A 24,184-nucleotide genomic window follows, 5' to 3' on the forward strand; every position below is an offset into this window, starting at 1 on the left:
CTCCAGGCTGAACAAGCCCAGCCTGTCTTCATAGGAGATATGCTCCTGCCCTCTCATCAACTTTGTGGCCTTGCTCTGGACATGCTACATCATGTCCATGTCCTTCTTATGTTTGGGGCCTCGGAGCTGAATGCAGCACTCCAAGTCTCACCAGAGCAGGGAACACTAACTATACACAAATATATATGTATATATAATATGTAACCATATAAGACATGCCAAGTATCATGGTTATTTTGTCCATGTATTTTTTTCTCAAATACTGGTGAGCAACATTGGAATGCAGTGTGGTGTTGCAAATTGAAAATTTGTATGTGGAAAATAAGCAAGAGGTGAGTTTTTAAAAATAGCATAGGAGTGAGGGAGCAGTGTGCCTCCACATCAAAGTGATGTGGTCATCATGCTCTTTACTGTGAGAAGTGCTAGGAAAAAAAAAAAAAAGAAATAATTAGACACAGGGACAGAGTGCATAAGCAAAGTCATGACTTAATAGTGCCCCATGTGCTTCATAAGTGTTTTCATTAGGAGGCTGAGCATTCTTACTGTGCACATTATGCCTCATTTTACAGCATCATCTGGATTTTAACAGAGCCTCGATGACCTCAAACTCTTGTGCTGAAAAAATAATTAGTTACGCCCACACAGACATTGTCTAGAGATATATCTGAGGGAGATTTAAATTAACTAGTTCATTTGAACTAGCTGTATAGTGCCAAGATCAGGGCTATCTCACCCAAACTGATTAGCTCAGTAAATAGCAGGTGGAGAAGTCCTGTGCTGAGCTTTGTGTTGCCAAAGATGCAACAGAGCTGGATTTAGATAATTAAATCCCTCATGGATAAATCTGTCTGTTATACCTGTTACCAGGGGAAAAAAAGATCTGCTTTCTGAGCCAGCTGTTTGAGTAGGCTGAGGAGAATATTTTAATAGCTGACAGTCACCCCCTGCTTGGCCCTTCCCTCCCCTGTGATTGCTCTCAGTACCCCTTTCTAGTTCCACCACCTGCACTCACAGAAGTTTCTCACTCTGGCAGTGAAGGATGGTTGCTTTTCTTTGGGAGCCTCAGCAAGCCAGTGGGTGCTCCTTTGGGATATGTGTTCTTTGGTGTATGTGCTCCTCTCAGCATCACTGCAGTTTGGTTGGTGGAAGTACTGAAAAGAGGTGTAAATCACTCACCCAGAAGTCATTGCTTTTGACTGGTGGAATACACAGGCACAATATTTTGGAGGAGTACTTCTAAAATTTATTGTGGCTTAATGACCCAGAGGATATGGATTTGCTAGTTTAGGATCCACAGTTTACTGCTGTTGTTTAACTTTACACTGAATTATGAGGATTGCTTTGGGGTATAAAGATGCTGGGCTGTGAATGGCAGTCATGAGATGTAAGGCAGGGGTCCTATACTTCTTTCCAGTCACTGAGGGGAGAAGACTGCTGCCACTTTGCTGGTGTGTCCAGCTGAGGGGGTGTTCAGTGGAAGAAGCAGGGATGTGCTAATGAGACATTGACAGTTTCTGCTAGAAGCCAGGAACAAGCTATAGCAAGAAAAAGACAGATGAGGAGCTAGAAACAGTCAACAGGCTATAAAATAACCAAATCCCAGTTGATTTTCAGAGAGTCAATAAACGCTGAGCTCTCAGCTGTAGGACTAGTGTTATACTGAATTTTAGAATTTTACTATAAGCAGCTGTTTAGTTTTTTTTTTTTTTTTCCATAAAGGTCTTTGTTAAGCCACCACAACTTCTCCTATAAGTCACTTGAGGTATAAGATCATAAACTAGTTAAGCAACAAATGTTAAGGTGAAATAGCTCCTGGAAAGGATATTGCAAACCTGTCCATTTTGATTTCTTGCATGTTTTCCTGAACCATCCAATACTGAATGTCATCAGACAGAAAACTGATCTTGCCCTCTGATCTTTGAAGCATCTTATTTTAGTTCATGCCAGTCACTTTTGTTGAATCTTCAAATTTAAAGTTGTTCCAAGATGAAAAACCTTGTCCTACAGCATGGATGGAGAAACCAGAGTATTGGCCCATCACATAAAAATTAGGATTAATCTATTTCAGAGTTAAACATGCTGCTACCTTTGTGGAATATAACTGCACTGGAGCCTGAAGTCACCAGCTATAGCTGATATTTTAAGTTACTGAAATTTAAATAATTTGATTAATTCTCTGAATATTTATGAAATGTCCTGGTGAGTTTGGTCTCATAATTATTTGGTGCTGCAGCTTATGCTGGTGATGCTTGAACTACTTCATTTGAAGTTAAATCACAGCTGGGAAATAATCGCCAAAATTATCTCTGACCCTCATGTTCACCCATCAGGTCCCTCAATTCTTTGTTTTTCAGTGTATCTCCTTCTCTTCTTTAAATACTAAACAATATAATGTTCACCTCTGTCTTTGCCAGGTCTTTTTGCATTCACCTCCAATTTCTGGAAGACTTCCTTACTCATAATTTATGTTTTAAATTTGAGGACCTGTCCTGCAGGGAGTGTTGAATAAAGCAATCCATGAGTTTCTGATGCAAATTTTCCTCAAAACTTTGTTCTAATTGTTTGAGCCTAATTGTTATAGTAGACATAATTTCCGAGTATGTTGACTAAAGAGCTAAGGACATTTTTTGTTTCTTCTATTAAGACACAGTCACTGTCCTTTCTTTTAAAAGAAGCATTTGATTGATTCAAAAGTATTTAATCAATTAATGTGAGGACAAAGAAAATGAAAGATGTTCTTGTGCACTGGGTACATTTGTGTTAGCTGTGCTTGAATGATTGTGGAAATGATTATTGTAGTACCTGAGGTAATTGCTTTGTATTATTGCAATAGTAGCTTGCACTTCAGTAAGATGAAATCTAAGATTGTTATCTTTGTAATGAAATAGTTCAGTGTCACAAGTTATGGATGACAGAAAAGGGGGTGACAGTCTCTGCAAAGTCACTGTTTTTAATGCTCTGTTCCCCAGGGGCCATGGGAGATCCCCACAGGCTCTATCAGGACCTGGCAGCCAGTGCTCATCCCACTGCCCCAGACATTGGGCATCCCTGCTTGGCCAATATCCTGCCAAAACTATTTAACTCACATTTTGAAGCATATGACCTGCTTCTAAATGCTGCATAGCTAAATGGCAGGAGCTCAGATATTATAACTCAGTCAAGTTTTTTTGGTTTGGATTATCTGCAGTTGGCACAGCTCTGGTCCTTCAGCAATCGTGTCAAGGTGTTTTGGCCAGCCTTTCTGAGGTGCAAAGCTAAACACAATGATGTTATTAGAAACTGTTCATCATTTTTGGAATAAAGATATTGAAAAATCTGTGGTGTTTAGGGAAGAATGATAACTTGGGTCAACATTTAACAACCATCTGTTTTGATGTGGAAGTTAAAATGATGGGAGATATTATGGATTGAAAAAAACATCTAAGTGACGAAAGCACTTACTTAAATAAATTCTAAGAATTATCTTTTGGAAAGCTCCAGGAATCTGCTGCATGCTCTTGGGGTAGGGTTTTTTTATGGACAGAAACCTTTATAATGTTAAAAAGGAAAATAAATGCTGTCAGCAACATTTTTATGTGACATTTCCAGTTCCAAAGAGACATTGCAGAATAAATGTTGCTAAGAATGGTAAGGCAAATATTTCTGTATGATGAAAAATTGATCTAGGCACCAACAATCAATAGCTTGAGAGGCTTTTGGAAAAATTTCTACCCATATAATGGAGACAGTGGTCTTGTACTTGGTTCTTCAGGTGTGAGGCCAAACTCTCAAGCTGTTGTAGGCTTCACCCAGACCCTTCTGTTGAAAGGTTGACTCCTTGTTAAATACATGAGCTGAGAATGATGCGGAGAACAAACAGAAACCTGGACATTAATACCTTCTTATGGGTGAAGGCAGGGAAACAAAACTCCCTTCCCTTCAGTAGGTTATGAAGGAGGCAAGTTGGAGTATAATGGACAATAGCACATCTTCCTAAAATGATATTTTTCTTGATAAAAATCAATTCAGAAAACTGGACCCAAGTTTGGAAGCAAACTCCAGAAGACAACACACATGCTCAAAGCCTCTGTTGTCCAAAAATTGTTTTGCTAGATTTATTTAAAGTTATACTCAAATGAAAGAGATTAATTGGAATGCTGTGGAATTTGACTTATGCCTCCAGCTACAGGACTCTGTAGCTCTCAAAACTTCAGTGGACAGCCTGGAAAGGTTTTTGTTCTGCCATGTCATGTTCTAAATTAAGCTTTCCCATTCAGAAAAACAAACTGATCTCCATCACTTTCTAGCTCCAATTAGGAGAAGACAGAACTAATATTTCCTAGGGATGTGTCTCCCAAGACCAATGTGACTAAAAACGTGGATACAGAGTGCTGCAGAGATTCCAAGGCTTGCAGAGTTCCAAGTGATTAAAAATACATGCTTTGATATTCAAATAGGAGTTAAGTGATTTGAAATTAGCTGTGGATATTATCTTGTAATGAAGCTAGACCTGAAAGTGTGTAAATTTAAGGGCCAAAATGCAAAATATTTTACTGTTACACTCTATCTCCATTTTATTTACAAAATGAACAGAGGCAGCACAGATTTTGAAAATTGTATTGAATTTCATGGTGCCATTATGCCTGGAAAAACACTGAAAATGTTGTTCAGATGTTCATCCCCCACGTGTGAGCTATAGAGATTGTCTTGCAATGAAAGCAGAGAAAGGTGATGTTTAATTGTTTTCATTTCTCTGCATCTTCCTGAATTCTTAAAAAGCAATTTGCCTGTCATTAAGACTTTTACAATGTCAGTGCAAATGACCCATGGGGAAGGAGTGAATCAGGAGTTTGTAATGAAATCCAGGAGTCTGTCCACTAAGGCCCCATCTACCCTAACTAAAAATAAACATTATAGCCCAGAACCTATAGTTCAGTGGCACTGCCAGTGGCACAGTATTCTGGGGGATGAAAAGCTTACATTAGTGTTCCCATTTTTCATTCTGTCTGTTGCAGCTTTGGCCAGTTTCCTGAGCCGCAATACAGTTTCTGTGGCTGCACTGCTTTTTGCTGGCCATAATTTCTGTCCTCATGAGCAAAAATCAAAAGCCCATACATTTGGTGCACTTGAGCAGTTCCTGGTGTGGGAGGTGAAGAGCCTTCTGAAGTTACTGTGTGGTGGAGCATCTGGCAGGAGGCAGTGGCTCCCTAGGGAAAAAGAGCTAGTGGGGACAATGAAGGGATTTAATGTATAATCAAGGCAGTGAGGTAAGAAGAAGATACTGGTGAACTATTGTAGAGAAAAGCCTGGTATCCTCCAGGCTTGTCCAGACCTTCTTCTGGTACTTGCACCCATAAAGGAGACAGTGTTAGCAGAGCAGGAGGATCTGGCAGGTTCTCAGTTGTGTTGCATGGCAAGTGTGAAAAGAAGCTGTAGCAGAACTGAGAGGGTTAATATTGCTGTCAATGCAAATGCACAAAACAAAATGCACTAATCACTTTTATTGAAAGCTTAATTTACAGTGCAGAAGAAAATTGAATTTACAGTGAAGTCACACTACATTCCACCTACTAGATCTTGGATGACAGAACTTGTTCTGGTGTAATATTCAGCCACACTGCTTGCTCATTTTTATGCCAGAATGCTGTGACCAAAACTAAAGAAGACAAGCCCATTTAATTATTCCTAGAGGTTGTACTGTTTAATTTAGAAACAAAAAGTTGCATTTTAGAGCTGCATGGTCACGTTCTTAATTTAGTATTTTATCTTTAAAAATATGATTAAAAAGTACACTGTCAACAGAACAAAGAAAATACATTTCTATTAAAATGTAACTCATATGACTTTAGAGAGTCTTGGTAGATTGTCATTAAGCTGAAATATTTATATTACATGTATTGTGGCTTGGCATAAAAAAAGAAACCAATAAAATGTTCATATTCGTGTATCATAGCAAAGGTCAATACAGGGATTGGTCTTTCCTAGTTTCTGGTTCATTACACAATTGTTTTCTCTCCTCCTAAATCTGATGTAACTAAGGAAAAAAATTCCTAGAAATAATTTTGTAGTGGAATGCTGATTTTATGCAGAACTTGGTGAGGATATTTTAAAGGGAGAAGTCTGTGTCTCCTTTAGTTTGAAGCTGCCGTCATCGTGCCTTTGCACAGAGATAGTTCAGGGTATCGGTATCTGTCTCTCTCCCTCTTCCATGCTATATTTATAGCATCCCCCTGCCCATAAAAGGTCTGGACTGGGGCTCTGACATTCCACTGACTGCAGGCATTATTTTTGTTCTGGACCTTGAAGTCCAGTCCTTACCCCTCGTCCTAACTCCCTCTTTCTTTGCTGGCTCCATTGCTGCTGTATTTTGTGCTGTTCATCCACTTGGGAGCTCTTCCATTTGCTGCCATTCATTTGGGTCCTGGTAAGTGGGTTTTTTAATGCCGGAAGGTTTTATGTGTTCAGTTATTTTTAATCTGAATCTGTAATGCCAAGTTGAGAGTAGATCCCTTTATTCTTCTTAGCTCAGCAGTTGAGGGATTTGTGGACATGAATTGAAGACATCTGAAGGTTCAGCTGTGAAAAAAAAAAAAGTAGTGTAGGGTCTCTTTATAATTTCACTCAGCTATCTTTGCATATTGTCACAGTACTCTGAAATAAAGCATGGGTTACTGAGATACAGGAAGGGTTTGCCAAGTAATCTCCTGTGGGCTTAGAGAATGTTTAAATAACATAAATATTTTCTTGTTGCATTGAATGCTATCTTTTCTTTTCTTACAATCTATTAATCTATTTCACTATTTTCATTGACTGATAGAGTAGATCTTAAAAGAATTACACAGACTGATAGACAACACAAGAGGTAATGCCAGCAGAATCACTTCCTTTAATGTGTAGCTGTGAACTGTCTGTCTGCTCAGTAGTAATTTTAAATACTCTGTTCAGCAGCTGCTAAAATATAGCTCTAAAAACTGAGAATTCATCTAAGTATGGCCACTAATATTTTTAGGCCAAGCTCTGAAGTGCTACACTGATCTTGAGAGGGAGTGTTGCCCTCACACTGGAGGGGGCTGGTTAGTGCATGCAGACTGAGTGGGTGCAGGTAGCATAGATAAGAGATGGGAGTCAATGTGATAGCCAGGCAGTGCTCCAGGTAGGAGCAAAGTCATTGGAAGCTTCTGAGCTACGTGTCATCTCTGATAGCATCACACTACTGCATCTGATCAGACTAATGTAACCAACTTATGCTGGCCTGTGAGGAATCCACGATGTTTCAGAGGAAATATAGAACATAACTCATGTGTGATAAAGTACCTGTGAAAGGAGTTTCCTTTTACATTAAGTGAGTCAGTGTTGGTTTTGACTTGAACCATGAGAGCTCACTCTGTGCTCAGTGCCTTGCTATCATAGTCCTTACTCCTGTCACAGACTTTTACTCCTGAGGACAGTGAGATCCAGACCTCTTGTGTTTGGAAGAAAAATTGTTTCCTTTGCACATTTTAACTTGGTCTGATAAAATGTAAATGAAATGCCTCATTTAACTTCTTAATGGTCAGCACCTGCAATGCTTCATACTTGTGGATCACCTTCCATACTTTGAAGCCTGGAAGGCTGTGGGAATTTCTGAGCTGAATGCCTGTTGCCATTGTTGCTGCTGTACGAATGATGAAACCAGCCAACACTTCAAATAAAGCTGGTGAAGACAAGCCATAGTACTCTGCAGAAGGAAAACAGGATGTTCTCATGTTCCTTCCCTTTCAGTGTGCAAGACAATATCCTTCTGTGTGCCTTAACCTTCCTAGGCTGGGATCACAGTGACTTAAAAGTCCTAAACCCAGATCCACAGAGTTGGAAGAGGAAGGAAATGAAGAAATATGAAGGAAAAAATATTCTGAAACTAGGGAAATTAAGAGGAACTGCATACTACCGGTAGCTAACAAAGTGAAATAAGTAACAATGCAAAATACTGACAAGTATTAGAAACAAGGTTGCTAGAGAGAATAATTGCATTCTTTCAGACTGACATGAAAAAAATAGCCAGCATTAGGAATAAGGGAGTTAAAAAGGAGCATCAATTTTTGCCATAGAGACCAATGGGCTAACATTCTTTGCCATTTCTCCTTCTTCCTCAGATAAAAAATAAAGTAAATGCATTATCTCATCTACTTGAGATCACATTTTTACTGTGGTCAGGATATCAGCAATTTCTTTCCCATAAAATGTTTCTGAATAAGTTTCTTCCTTGATGACTTCCTGCAACAAAATGATCAATTCAGTTATCCTACAAAGAACATCCCCTTGTGAGATCCCTAAAATATAAGGAAGTTTTCCTCTTTGTTTCCAGTTTTTTATGTGTTTGGCTTTGGTTTTTTGGTTTTTTTTGGGAGGCTTCATAGTTTGTCTTGGTTATGGTGAATACCTCAGCAGTTATCAAAGAAAATAGTTTGAAACTTTTTAATTTGCTATTAGAACCAAATGCTAAAGGAAAAGCCAAGGATTGAAAAGCAGGGAGCATAAACACCAGGGAAAAATCACAGGGTCACAGAATATTCTGAGATGGAAGGGACCCACAAGGATCATCAGCTCCTGATCTGTTCTCCTGAGCAGGACAACCCAGTTTGGATATCTAGACTTTCACAAAATCATGATTGCCTTCCAGTTCTGTGTATTTTATGTGTAAACATTAAATAATTTTTTATTAATATGAAGAAAACAGCGGAATAATTTACGTACTGTTGCAATTGATACAAAAAACACCCCCCAAAACAATAACAAATGCTTCTTACCATTGTTTTTGGTTTTTCTTTAAATCCTTGTTATCATTTCCTTATTGTAGCTCATTTCTATTACTAATCAGGGACTTTTCCAGGGACAATCCTAGTAACCATGTGAGCTTAAAAGAAAGAGAAACAAGAGTTATAATTTTGAGAGGGCAACTATCTCTCACCTGATCAAAATTTGCACTACAAGTGACTACAAGACAATCCATCAATGATGTGCAAACTAAAACTTAAATGGGCCTATCATGTGAAGGAAGGGTCTTAACAATCTTGAACATGATATTTTAGTCTAAAAGAGAAGGATTTGGACTGAGGAGCATGATATTAGTTTACCCATTGCATACAGACTGGATTCCTGATTAAACTGTAAAAGTATAACGCACAGTAAGCCCTTTTAAAGTGAATGCTGTATCACAAAACAGTCGCTGTAATGCACATTTAGAGAAAAACAGACATCCTTCTCAATCACAGTGCTTTAATTCACTGTCACTATAATAAATGGAACATTAAATTCAATCTGAAAATTGGATTATAAAGAGAAATGAAATGTTCATATATTTTTGTTTCAGCTTTTATAGCCTTGTTGGATTTGCTCATGCCTTTAAAAATAATTTATTACTTTATCATCTCTATTGTAATTGAACAAAATTATTTATACTATCTCTGAAGAAGCCAGGCACACATAGTTTCATTAGTTTGCAGTAATAAGTGAGCACATAAAACTTGAATAGTTTGCAGTAGCAAGGAGCCAACTACAGATGAACAGACACAACAGTGCAAAGGTTTGTGGTTATGATAGGTGACATGAGCATCTTGAAACCTGAATATGAGCCTGTCTGAAAGTCTAAATCACATAATAAGATAACTCTGAATTCACTGCGGTTGATTTTTCAAGTTCAGTGTTAGTTTGTGTGAAGTTGGGTAGCATTTGTATGCCAACTCAGGAGTTCTTTGACAATAGTCCTTATGTTTGACCTGTCCTTTTTCAGACATCCTCCTGTTCATTCACACTCAGAAAAGTGTGGTGAAGCCCAGAATTCGAAGGCACCATGATGTCTCTACCGTTCTACCAACGACACCACGAGCACTATGACCGTGCGTACCGGCACAAGGCGCTGTCCTCCACGGTGAGCCAGTACCAGAAGGAGACCAAGAGCAGATCTGCCCTCTACGCCCAAGGGTCTGCAGCTTACGCCAGGGGCTCCTCAGCCTATCGCCACTCGTCTGCAGGCTTCAGCCTGGACTCCTCAGCAGCTTACAGCCACGGCTCTTCAGCCCACGACCTCGAGTCGGCCGCCTACAGCTACGGCTCTACAGCCTACGACCACTCTGCCATGCACAGCAAGAGATCTGCTGCCTACAGCCTCGACTCTGAGGCCCTCAGCACCAGCTCAGCTGCCTACAGCCATGCCTCTGAATCCATCAACAAGCTGGCTGCAGCCTACAGGCTGGGATCTGAAGCCTACAGTTTGGGGTAAGTCAACGCCTCTTCAAAGCGACATTCTGGTTAGGAAAATGTCCAACCACTTTTTTGTCACAATGGCAAAACTCTCCTCCTTGCCCACATAAAGTTTCTCTATGACTTGTTATTGTATTTTCCTGGTCTGGTGTTTTCCCTTGACTTTGGCAGTGGTGAGCTTGCTTTGTAGGACTAGTTCATGTGTGAAGGTTGGACTGTCATAAGAATAGCACTGGGGATGCTGATGTGGCTGAATGGTGACATTATTCACACCCCAAACTGGTTAGGCATGAGATATCCCTCCTTCCAAGTTGTTGAGACAGATAAATACAGCTGAACTTAATATGAAGAGTTGAGACAGTTTTGGACTGAGGCTGTCTCTTATCTGGCCAGGTTGAAACTGTAAAAGAACTCAATGCTCTTCATGTAAGTTTGAGTTGATATGTCCATATATGATTCATTCTTCTTTGGCCTAATAGTTTCACTTTTGTGCTGAGTGGTTCAAGAAAATGAATTTTTCACACTGTTTATTGATTGAGACAAACTATTTCCAAAGTAGAAATAGCCTGAAGTGTCCATCTCACATAAGAACAGTAGCTATGCTTAGCTCTCATGGGGTTTTTTTTAAATTTAAGATAATAAATACTGCTCAAACAATTGTATTAGCAGAATATTTTTATAAAATAGACTCATATTATTTGTATGTATATATCTCAAGAGATTTACAGAAATTAGGGAAGTATTCATGTAAGATTAGAGCAGCTGTTAGCAATAGAGGAAACTATCAACAAATTATATTTCACAGTATCTGCTTGCTGTTATATTTATGCAAAATTAAGAGTATCATTGACAGAACTGATCAAAACTTTTCTTCCAGAAAATTTAAATTTTGAAAACTGAATATCCTCCCAGGATTGTGAATAATGAAATCTTGGCCAAAACCAATGAGAGAAACACTAACCCAAAGCTTGCTTCTTCTTGAAGAAAAAGTTCTCATAAAAAAGTAGAACTGCAAGTTGTAAAAATTTCTTGTTTAAAAAAACCTTTTTCTGAGTCCCAGTTACAAGCACGTCAGCTGTCACAGGAGTTTCTTCCAAAACCTATATGTTCTCAATAAGAACTCTAATGTCAGCAGTGCAATATTGATGGAAATGAAATTGCTTAGTTGAAAGAGAACTTAAGACATTTTCAAGTTTCCTGAGATTTTGCTTGAGATAAAAGCTTTTGCTTTAAAATAGTATATTTGCATATATAATACTCTGTAGTACAAGACTTGCCAATAGATTGTTCAGAGATAAGAACGTCTCAGCTGCAACTTCTTTATTTCTGTGAGCCTGTCATTGTGTTGGAGATTTGAACAATTAGGTGCTGCTACCTAAAACAAGGACTCTGGAGGTTAGATACATGTTATTCCAATCTGTCTTACACAAAACTTAATTAACACAGGAGACAATATTTCTGAATGAAAATCTCAGTATTTAACTTGGGTTTGTGGTTAATATAGCCTTTGTGTTGGTATTCATTTATTTTTTACAAGCTATATTTCTGCAATTTTCAAAAGGTGAAGTAGAAAAAATAATGCAACTCTACAGTTAAATGTAGTTCAAATTTGAAGAAATTCTTGCCAAATTTGTACTGTCTTTCCCAGAGAACCCAAGACACTTTAAGGGGTAATGTGGAGACAAAAAGCATTACTCAAAAAAATTGGAAAAATCAAAGACATTTTTTTTTCTTCCCTATGAAAAGAATGGTGTAGAAAAAAAAAAAAAAAAAAAAAAAAAAAAAAAAAAAAAGAGGCTTAGAATTCTTCCAGTTTTCTAGAAGTATAAAAGGCTTTGACTTGAAATGCTGTATCTAAATTACCTCAACAGTAGTGTTTACTTGAAATCAGAATGGACACACAAATCCAAATCCAGACAAAATTTTTCAGCTAACAATTGATGATTGCATATCAGTGATTATTACCATCAAATATAGATTTATGCATAATGGATGTAGTTTTCTAGATAAACACCATGAAGCCCAACAGGGAAACTCAAGTACTAAGTTTTTATTCAGGTCACTTTTTTTTCAATCTGAAGTAGCTTTTGTTTAATTTATTGTTATTTCAAAATTTAAGTTTCATCCTTTTCTGTAGTCACAGTACAGGACAGTGATCGTGAAGCATTGCTTTTGGCATGCAGTTAGTGCTATGTGAGGAATTTATCACGGGGAAAGCAGTGGAGAAGGACTAGGAACTAGGTAACCTGCAAGACCTTGACCTGGACTCAGTTTTGTGACACTGAAGCCTCGTTTGAGAGGAAAACATTCCCAGAGTGTGAACACCGGCAGTTTGAAGAAGCCATGACTTAATTTCCCAGGAGGACAAAAAATTTTCTGTGTGCAAGTGGCCTGTCCCTCACATTTCAAGTCTTCTTCACACCACAAGAGCTTGAGGAAGTACAAGGAGAGAAATGAAAACTGGCAAAATCAAGGGCAAGTATGGAAGCTGGTAGCTCTGCTAGTTGCAGCTGGCCAGAGGTGCAAACCTCTGGGCTCCCAAAAGAAAGGGTGTCTCACCATGGAGAGGTTGCCTCTTCACACCCAGCCCTCCCCACCAGCCTGTGGGGCTGTCTCTAGCCAAGAACTCCTTCTTTGGCTTCAGCAGAGGCAGGAAAGGTGACACGTGCTGCTTCCCTTGAGGCTCTCTACAGGTGAGGGATGTGTGTATCCCACAAGCCAATGTTGTGGCCACCCATCCTCTTCCCCATCCAATCCTTGGGGGCTGTCAGCATGGGCAAGTTGGAAAACCTTCTTCCACAGCAGCACTCCATCCTCCCTGTGCTTCTGAGCATCTTTGAGTCAGATCTGCCCAAGCTGCTGTCAGCACTACAGGGCTGTCAAACAGGACTGCTGGATTAGGCTACTTTAACTCTGTTTTTGTGCAAGCTCAGTGGTTTGCCTTTGCTCAAACTTTCACTGCTTTTCCATGTGTTATTCTCCTGTCTAGCAGCATCAGATAATCCCATTGTGTCACAGATTATCTGCCCTAAAGGGCCAGACACCTGCTTAGAGGGAAAACAGAAGTTGCTGGTGTGGCTCAGCCATTTATTTACATGTATTCTGCAGGTCAGGCAAAACAGCAAAAAAGATAGAGGTGTAATTCAGGTGTACCAAGCAAAGAGAGGAGAGATGCCTTTCTAGCTTGCAGTTAATTAGGCTGCCAGTGAGAGCCAAGACTCTTCTGAGCAGCACTGTAACCAGGATGGGGACAAGGCTGAGTAAATAATGCACTTCCAGAAACATGAGAAGACCATGATCTTGGCTCTGCTCATCCTTTGGTTTATTATAGGTGAGGGTTAAGAAGCTGGCTTCCAGATGTCATACCCAAGTGTGGAAATGGTTTTAATGAGACCTGCTCTGTGGAAACAATTCCCCTTCAAATAAAATTGTTGTAGAAGCTGTGTTAAGGAATATTGCCAGCAGTATTGCCTGGGCTCGTGACAAACCTGTCAGCAACTTAAAATTAATATAGTCACCAGAGAACATTTCTCATTTTTAGAGGCTGAATTTAAACAGTCCTTTGCTGAAAATATATTTTTTTTCATTTCTGGAACTGAGTTTGCCAATCTACTATCTCCTAGTTACAGTAAGTTAAAATTTATTCATAATAAATTAGGAAAGAAACAGCTGCTAAAAAGAGAGCCTGGACAAGGTCTTGTGGCTAACAGAGCTTCTCCAGCAGGTGCAGCTATATGGTGTACACTATCATCTCTTTCTACTTAGGACAAGATACATGATTTTGTAGAGGTGTAAAAGAGCTAAATGTGCCTTTTCATGCAGATGTGAAATACCTAAAGACCAGGGTGTTGTGACCTGCTTCCAGAGCACATTTCTACATCTCTGAGTGCAGACTCTGTTTGGGCAGTGTGGGAAACCTGTCCCTTCAGGCACAGAAATAAAGGCAGTGCCAAAATATTCTCTGTCTGAAAATAAGACATGAAAATAGAACAAAGCATCTGTTTGGGAGTTGCAGGCAGTGTTTTCTTTAGTTCCTCTGTTAGGCTAGAGGGAAAAGTTAATAGCATCTGGTTTTTGGATCTCTGCAGAACAACGCCTGTGCCTTTTACAGTTCAGTGGCTCTAATGAAAAACTAGAAAAATGCTGGCACTGATATTTTAACATGCTGAAAATCACTCTGAAGTAAGGACAGTAGGCTTAGGTCACCAAGTTTGATAAGCCAGTACAGATAATATCTGACCTGGAAAAAAATATACATATGCTAGCTGGGCATATCAAATGAGGCTGAAAGATGTTAAAAGGTCATGGTACTGTTCCTCCCTATGAAACTAGAGAGCACTGATACCCTGCTCCTGCTCCTCCAGGGAGATTCTGTTCCACATATCAGGTAGAAGGTTGGAACATTTTAATATAAAAGGGCAAGATTTTAGAATCTGGTTCAAGAAACAGAGTCCTCTTTTGGGCCACCTAAATAATGGTTTTAGGCAGGATTTTACTTTTGTGTTGCCCAGGAAGAAATAGTAAGGACACAGGAAAACAGGGAAATAAACCTTGTGATAGAATGGTGTTTAATCTATTTTCTCAAGCAAAGAGCTCCATTTAAATATGTGTTTCTATTAGCCTCCATTAGCTCTGCCAGAGCAGAAACAAGTATGAGAATTTAAAAAGGAGAAACATTTTCTGCTGCTTCAAATTTATTAATCTGATGTCTTGGTTTATGCAGTGCAATTCTAAAGAACATTTTGGAGTGACTCTAGGTATCCCTCTGAAAACACCAGCTGAGTGCTCTGGTATGGTCATGAAGGTGAGATACTCAACAAAACACTTGGAGTGTTTGAGTAAAAAACCAGCCTTCAAACAAACAGAACATATAGCAATTTATTCTTGCCTTTTCAAATAATTTTGGAGAGATGTAAGTGAAAGGTAGGAAACCCCCACTACCACACAGGAAAGATATCAACAAAATGCCTAGCAGGGAGTGATGGAAAATGCTATATACACTTCCCATAAATTCTTTGCATAAGTGGGTAATCTGCACCTTAAATGAAAACTAAACTGACTGCAAGGCCAAACTCTCCTTTAGGAATAATATGTTGGTCTAGATTTAAGAGTGCTGTAAATACCTGAGCTGAAATTTTCACCACATTTCAACTACATTTATGAAAATAGAATCTTCTAGACATTTTGACTTAAGTTCAATTGGTACTGTGATCCCTCTTGATCTAGAAACAGCCAGGAATCAAATGGCCTCTTAACAGGTTCAGCCTAAAGCTCTGAGGAAATCTAATGGCTGTCAGAGTCAAAATTCCAGGTTTGACCCATTTTTAAATAGGACAGGAATAAAAGTCACTTGCTAAGTAAAGACCTGCAGCTCCTTACAGACTCTAGTTCAATTAAGAAAAATAATGAAAATAGCTTGCCTTTGATGCTTCTCATCACTTATTTGATGAGTTCTCCCAGTGCATTTGTGGCTTGCCAATAGTGATTGCTCCACATCATTGTCCAACCCAGGAGTAAGGCCACTGCACACCCCATTTCAATGTGCCTCTTCCTTTGTATTTTACTCTGCCTGGACTGCTCCCAAGTGTTTTCTGCTTGAATTTCTGTCCCAAAAGCTGGATCTGCCTCTCTTGTCCCTGGCTGTCCTGAGCAGTGCCAGGTGTCAAAACCCAGATCCCACAGCATCTCTCTCCTGTAGATGTGGTGTGTGTTGGCTGACTCTGTGGTGCCTGACATGGAAAATCCTTGGCCCCAGCCCTGCAGTGTGTGCCTCAGTCCCTCACAGGCTGTGCCTTCTGTTGTGTGCAAGCCAGGTGACAGGGGAGAAGGAAGGAGGGAGAAGCAGTGCACAGCTGCTGTTACCCCCTGAACTGAGCATCTCTTGGCAGCAGGGCTGTAGGCTTGGTGATGTGCACCTGGGGAGCACAGAGGAATTACATTAAGAAAGACAGACAGAAAGGTGGAGAATGGGAGACTGATTTAACAGGAACTGGGTAGGGAGAGAATGCAGCCTGGGCAAGAGATGGACACAAAGAAGTGAAGGAAGGAGAGATGGGAGGGTGAAAGTGGACCTGTGTCATCTCACACACAGTCTCAGTGGATAGATAGCTGGTATATATTTTGGAAACTAAGCACTCTTCATGTGTTGGTGGTGGTTCTTTTGCAGGGATACAGCCTAAGGAAAACATTAGCCCAAGGATACAGTATTATATTGCATTATGCATGTGTAACATTCCCAGGGGCCCAGTGTTAGCATGGGTTTTGATATATGTGCACAGCAAGCTGTGTGGAGACACCAGTGTAAGCTATCCAGGGTGTGGGAAGCAGGTTATCCCTGACAGGCACATGTCAGGGCTAACAAGCCTTCTGAGAAACCATCATCCTGCTCCTGTATCTGCACACGTAAGCAGGGAGCTCATACTGTGTAGACAAATCCCCAGACCAGAAGCGGTCACATGTGATTTTTCTGTGGTGATGTTGAAGGACAGGAGAATAGACACTCTGGGGATTCATAAAAGACTGACAAATAATCTGCATATTCCATAGATACGGGAATTAGAGCTGTGTTGTGTTGGTTTGGCAAAGGAGGACCAGGTGTTGGGAGCTTTGTTTATCCAATTTGTAACTATTTAAAAAACTAACCTAAAGTGATTGCCTCAAATATGCTTCATGCTCTTCAGAATCCCTCCCAGGCTGGTGAGGTTGGGGGGAAGCTCTTCCTCCTTTTCAGTCATCCTCCATTTATCTGTGCTATGTTAAATGGTGCTACTTCACTCAACTCTTCTCTTCCAAAGGGTTGTAGTGGTATGGGAGAGCACTGGGAACGGCAACACAGGTTTCTGAGCAATGCAGTGCCCTACAGTTTCTGTAGAGAGACGTAAATGATCTCCCCAAGCCCCAACCCAAAAGCTATTAAAAGTACATGGCTACCAGGTGTATTGTTTATCTGTTTAGATTTAATATCAAGGGGCATAAGTGGTATGTTTGTAATGATGAGATTGTCAAAAGTACACTTAATTATGTGTTTAATAACTCTGATACTGTGGCTATTAAAAATTATAAATTCTTGATTACAAAACAAGAGAGCAAAAAATTTTAGTACTTTAATTGTATTTTTGAGTGCTTATTAACAGCTTTTTTTCCTGATTTTAACAATATAATTTTTATTTCAGACTGAAAAATTCCAACTTAATGATAGAAGATCAATCCTATAAGATGAGTCCCAAAGCCAAGAGGGCAAAACAGAGTTTGATATCAGAGGACAAAGAGAATGAAGCCTTAGACTACTCAGTGCCCATATTCACAGGACGGTATGTCCATTTTTATTTTGTTTGGTATCTTATTTCTGACATTTTATTAGCAAATTATAAAATAACAAATCCATTAATCTGCCTTTACACTCGTGGATCTTATGGTGATAGTTTGCACTTCACAAGAGTGATAAAAAGACAAAGAGAAGTCAACTGACTGGCAGAAAATTGGACATTGTTCATCCAGAGCCAGGACAAATGAACCTGCCTGTCTGGACTTTGTTTTGAACACATTGTCAGGGCCACTTTCTATGAAATGAATATATAATTAGAACCCTGCCTCTTGAGAACCTGACAAGCTTGTTGTCCACATTATTTAGCTTATTCTTTTGGTTTGAAGACTTGTTCTGTAATCAAATATCTCTTACCAAGCATTAAACATAGAAACAATGAAACAACGTGCTAATGTCTTGTCCTGGCACAGAGAAAACCTGGAAAAAAACCAAATACTTTCTCAAATCCATTGTAATGATTCATACTGATCTCACTTGTTGGTGGTATTTACTGCATGGCTGCTACTGATGTAATACATCTTACTGCAGCAGTGCTCTCAGTAAAGCTGAATGTGAACTTTATGTGGAAGCCAGAACCAACATCAGCAAAGAGGCTCCTCTGCCCCTTTTGGGGTATGGCATAGTGATTTTAGCAGGAGTCTCCAGCAGTTCCAGCAGAGTCACTTGTTCAGATTAATATATATATAGGGTGTAGTGTTGAAAACTGGTTCCTGGTTAGAGGCCAGGAAAGAATTTTCTTGCCCACCTTCAGCTGAACAGAACTTGCCTTCAACTTGCCTTTCCCCTGCAGCACAGCATTTTTCAAGGGACAATTCCAAGCTGTTTCTGGGAGCCAGTGCTTTTCTTAATCAACATTCAATGGCACTTATGCTTTGCATCTAAACTTGTGGTTTCACATGAACTGAGTTCCAGCTTGTCAGTGGAGGATGTTATTGTTCTGGGCCTTTTGAGCATTTGTGATGCTTTTGTGATGACAACAGTAGTTTTGTTTTTTATTAACTCCCTCCCACTATCTCAGAGTATTTTTCTCACCCTTTGTATGTTTCTGTGTTGGTTTCACTGCTCTTTGATCCAACCAGCATTGAAAAACACATTCCTGCCTTTTTAAAAAAATTGCTTTGAAGTTTCATCTGTATCTTCTGCGATAGAAACACATAAAAAACGTGACAGTCTTATGCAAAACTTGAGATAATGTATTCTCAAGGCTTCTTACTACTTTTGCATCTGAGCCAGTGTTTATACTTATGTAGCAGATTTGCAGCTCACCATCATCTGTCTCTCATGGTCTAAAGCACAAATATCCTCCCTTTTTATTGCATAGTTGAAAAACACAAGTGTTGATTAGTACTTAGCTTTTTTACAGGTCTCTGTGATCTTACTACATCATGTTAACAAATATTGAGAAATAATTTAATTTATTTTATTTTTAAATGCATACAGTAATATCTAACTCAATATGATGGTGTGTAGCTTCATTTATTTGTGTCTTTAAAATATTTTGGGATCCTATTTGGCATCCTAGGTTAAAAGGTACTGTCAGATTCTTACATCATTGTTTTTTGGGTTTTAGGGAGGTTTTTTGTTTGGTTTTTTGGGGGATTCTTTTGTCAATCTTACTTTTTGCTTATGGCAATTCAGAAATCTATGTGTGCTTTTCTGCCACTGAAATGGTCCAAAAAGTTTTAATTTTGTTTTGGGATTTAAAAAAAAATAATAATTTTATTAGTTAGAAAGAGCATATGATGACTGTTGAGTGCTCAACTCAACATGGCATGAAATGGTGTCTGGTTTAGGCTTTTCACTGTTGGCATCATGCTCATGACCACGTGCCAAGACTGTGGAAGTTGCATGCCACATTCCTCTCAGATATTTATTTTTGTTTGAAAGATAACAGCTGAAGCCCATTGAGCCATGTGCATGCTATGTCATTTCTAAATTCCCCAGTGAAATTGATGTGTTGTTTCCCATGGGCAGAGAGCTGTTAAAAGGAATAGTTATTTATAAAGGTCATCTCTCTGTGGGTTTGTTGGAGCTGGGTGACCTTCAGCAATGTGTCACCATTTCCATTATTTAGTTCTACTTCAGAGCCCTCAGGTTCTTCTATAGAAAAAATACTTTGCTCAGATTATTCACTTTGCAACTGGTCCTTTTAAACACCTGGGCTAATCCTTGCAAGAGCAAATTTTGCACAACCAGACAGTATTTTAGACAGTAAAACACCCAGAGGTTGATTAATGCCATAAGTGCTGAAGTTTCTGAATGTGGATCATGGAACTATTTGCAATCACTAATAAGCCTATGCCAAAGGGCTGTAGATGACAGATGTCCTTAAAATTATATTTAGCCTGTGCCAGGGGTTGGATCTGGTTGTATCTGTTTGAAAACAATTTTCTACTGGAACCCTTGAGACTTGACTGTAAAACCAACTCTTAAATGGCATGGTTTGCCAGTTTGGTGCATTAGTCATTTCAGAGAACATGATTCTCTTTGATCTGGGAAGATTATAACAGGGAGAAATTATTAGAGAATCTAAATATTTAATAGTGTTGATCAAAAGCATCTGGGGATTACAACTGCAAATGACTAGGATGAGTTCTATTTTAGTCAGAGGATATTCAGCAGCTCCCAAAAGATGCTTAATGTCTTGAGAAACCAGTTCATACTGAGAAGTTGCTGAGATCTTAACTACTGTAATTAAGGCAGAAATAGTATCAGTTTGCCTTTGAAGAAAAATGCCATGGATTCATTTAAAATAAATGTAGATTGCTATATGCATATTAATTATATTGATTTTTAAAAATTTCTTCCATACATCTTTAGCTTCAGGTGATATTTGTTGGGGCAGCTGATGTGCTTGAGTGGAGGGAATCAATTGTTCCACTGATTTCTTAAGGATCATCCTTTTAAAGCAGACTCAAACACAGGAAGTTGAGTTTGAGGGTGTTCAAAGCTCTATGCTGTTAAGTAAGATTTTTAGTCTTGGCAGTTGTTAAATATAATTAAGTTTACAGCACATTCCACTGCTTGACTGCCTTGCATCTCACTGAATTGACTTCATAGATAAGGGGCTGGACACTTAATTCTGAGCTTAAATTCAATTTTTTTGAGTATTGAGATATACTATAAATGCATAATATTGGCAATCTTAAAGAAAAGAGAAAAAAAAATCTTCCTTCTATTTTTTGCTTGTAGAAGTAGTAGTAAGTTTTTTATGATAAGAGAGGGTGTGCTTGAGTGCAGTCTAGAAACAGAGGTGATGTTTCTATAATGCTTGCAAGATGGCACTTGAGAAATCAAACATAATGTGTTTTCAGTGTGCTAACTAATGTTCCCTTAAAGTAACTAAATTTAGCAGGAGGTTATTAGTGCTTCTTAAGTCTCCCATTGTGAATGCACCACTACAGCAGCTGTAATGTCCTGACAGTGCCAAAACAGTATGGTTTTAATGGTACATCCACATGTGATTGTGGAAACAGGATTGCACCCATTAAGAGCTCTGTCTCACCTCTGTATAAAGCCTGAAGAGGAGGCTCCAAGAAAATCCAGTTATCTTCCTGAAAGCAATATAGGATGGAATTTTCTATGAACGAAGAGAACTTTTTGTTATCTCCATTTATATTGGGGGGGATTTATAAATCACAAATGAGGGCGTTGTTATACAGCTACAGTTATCTCTTGCCCCTTTGGCATTGTTGTTACAAACACTGCAGCTCTAAGTTAATTCCTGGAGATATGTGGTTATGCCTTACACTCATCTTTATAGTGATGGAGGTAAAAAGCCACAGAAGGATAATGTTTAAACAGCAGATGTGTATGGCACATTTAGAGGGAGAGGCCCTGAAAATGGCCATGAGTTTCAACAGTGAAATATTATATCTTTCTGCAGAATCCCTTCCATGTTTCTGCTTTAAATACATATGAGAGTGCAGTAGCACAAGAGTGTTGGCCACTGTAGTGGCTAATTTGGCCATTAGCAAGTAGAAATGGAACATGTTCTCAGCATTTTCCAATGGGATTCTACTTTTTAAAAATTGTTACAGGGAAGTGAATCTCAGTGGTATCACAGACACTGAAGAAGAGAGAATTAAAGAAAGTGCTGCATATGTTGCCAAGAGGAACCTTTTTGCCACGGGGGAAGGAGTTAGTGTCAAAAAAGTGGCCAAGACAACTTCTGAAGAGGAACATCATGAAAAAAAATCAAGGAAAGTGGCAATCCGGGAATCTGCTGAACGTGTAGCCATGAAGAAAACGGTAAAAGATTAGAAATTAATACTTTGGCTGGAAAAGAAAATTAGTCTTTTTGTGTCTGGTGTTCGTAAAGTGCCTAGTGCACCAGGGCTCTGATTTACTCCATGGACAATGACAATAATGGTAGTCATATACCTAAGTAGTTTTAATGGAAATCTCTTGAATTACTTGAAGGTCTTGTTATCCAGGTAGCAAATGGATAAGGAGAGAAGCCTGAGGCAGGCACCAGGAGATAGGAATATAGATATAGATGATAGATATAGATATAGATATAGATATAGATATAGATATAGATATAGATATAGATATAGATATAGATATAGATATAGATATATTTTGCTCATAAATAAATGAATGGGGAATTCCTGGCCTTCTATGGCCTGTGAACAAGCATTTCCAAAGTATTCACCCCAGAGTTTTAATCACTGGGTATAAATTCGGACAGAATTAAGGTAAATTAGGTGTAAATTCGGGAAGAACATCTGGAAATGAGTCTCTAATTACTGTCTGACATTGCATTATTGTCTAACTTCTTAAAAAATAATACTCAGAGCATAGTTACAAATATGTTGTGACCAAACTGGCAGGACATGAAAGTGCAAATAAGTTTCATTTAGCAAATATATTAATTTATTTCCAATACTGTACTACTTATACTTTTATACTATACTAATACTATACTATACTATACTATACTATACTATACTATACTATACTATACTATACTATACTATACTATACTATACTACACTATACTACACTATACTACACTATACTACACTATTGCTGTATTTTCTTATTTATTGTTTTGAGCAAAAGGATTGACAATATGCTTAAAAAATACCCTTATGACATAATATTGGAAAGGGTGTAAGCACTTTCAAGGACAAGGTAAAAAAGTGAAAATAATCTCAAAAATTGAGAAACAATGAGGGTGAAATTTGATAACAACCAAAGGAAATTACTACACAAAGAACAAGTGAATGAGGAATGCCTGGCTAAGAAGAAGTACCTCAGGATCTGAGAGTTATAAAAGGTCACAAATTTAACATCAGTCAATTTAATGACAATACCAGTCTAGAGTATTATCAGTGACAGTAAGGGGCAGTTATTTAACTGTGTTGCACCCAATTGTTGTAGGCCTATGATAATGAGCAGTCACTGTTTGATGAATGCTGAGGACAAATAGAACTCGTCCAGGACTGAGAAACCATTGTAAGGAAAACTGCTGTTGCCCAGTTTATAAAAGTCCTTTTTAATAATCCGAATACAGGGACCTATAATTCTCCATACATGTGAAAGTTAGGGCAGAAAATAAATAGTTTAGTTTGCAGAAATCCAGATTTATACCATATTAGCAGTTTTTTCCAGCTCTGTGGATAGTCAAGTAGTTGAACCTGTAACCTTGGGAGGATGAAAGATCCCATCGGGGGAAAGGTTTGAAAGTAATTCTGTCAGAGATGACATAGGAATAGAGAGCTTTGCATTACAGCACAAGTACAGGAGACATCTGAGTTTCACACCTATTTCACCTTCCACTCTGTATGTAAAATTATAAATAAGTAATTAAATGTGGAAAATTATTCACTTAGAATAGTTTTGAGGGGAAAAGCCCTGTAAAATCAAATCTAGTTATTTTGGAAGAAGAACTTCTGGAAAATGAAAACTTTGTTTTCTGTGTCCAAGTGAGATAAATACATTAAGAGTGTCTGGACATTAAAATAAAAATTGCAGGGTTTGGGTTTGTTTGGTTGTTTGTTTTGGTTTTGGTTTTGGGTTTTTTTTTTTGTTTTTGTTTTTTTGTTTGTTTGTTTGTTTGTTTGGCATTAATTTGCACTTTTAATTGATGCTATAATCAAGTGTATAATAAAATGTTTCTTTTCCAGCTAGAAGAGACTCAAGCATTCCATAAAAAGTTGAATCAAGATAAACTGTTGCATGCTCCTGAGTTTATCATTGAGCCTCGTTCCCACACTATCTGGGAAAAGGAAAATGTTAGATTTAATTGTTCTGTGGCTGGCTGGCCTGAACCCCGTGTTACATGGTAAGTTTGTACCCCTGGCACTGAAAGTCACCACTCAATCAGAATCTGAAGTCATCTCAGCAAATACAGTAATTTTTCTGGAAAGATATTATTTAATTTAAAAAAAATAATCAGGTGCTGATGGCAGACCTGTCAAATGCCTTTCAAGTCGCATTGTGCAGAAAAAGAGCAAAATATTAAAATAATAACAACAACACAAATAATTATATAATTATTATAGTAAATTAATGTAATAATATTTAAAATATTTGTGTAACAGCAGTAGGAATGCACAGATTTTTGTTTTATTTGGTAGAGACATCATATATATTCCTTCTGTCAATGATTAAGGAAAAATAGCAGTTTAATTT

At 38.4% G+C, this 24,184-nt stretch overlaps 1 protein-coding gene across 4 annotated transcripts in view; it reads left to right on the top strand.

Moving 5' to 3' along the window:
- Positions 1-6,248: 6,248 nt before the first annotated feature.
- MYOM1 (myomesin 1) overlaps positions 6,249-24,184 on the top strand; it is a 72,667-nt gene continuing 54,731 nt past the window's right edge. For all 4 annotated transcript variants that reach the window (XM_079300706.1, XM_079300707.1, XM_079300708.1 and 1 more), the window contains exons 1-5: positions 6,249-6,403; positions 9,749-10,233; positions 17,391-17,528; positions 21,583-21,793; positions 23,677-23,834. In XM_079300706.1, the coding sequence (XP_079156832.1) occupies positions 9,809-10,233; positions 17,391-17,528; positions 21,583-21,793; positions 23,677-23,834 (932 nt within the window). In that variant the 5' untranslated portion in view covers positions 6,249-6,403; positions 9,749-9,808. The remainder of the gene's footprint in view (positions 6,404-9,748; positions 10,234-17,390; positions 17,529-21,582; positions 21,794-23,676; positions 23,835-24,184) is intronic.

This window comes from Erithacus rubecula, assembly GCF_903797595.1.
Source record: "Erithacus rubecula genome assembly, chromosome: 3".
Classification (NCBI taxonomy): Eukaryota; Metazoa; Chordata; class Aves; order Passeriformes; family Muscicapidae; genus Erithacus; species Erithacus rubecula.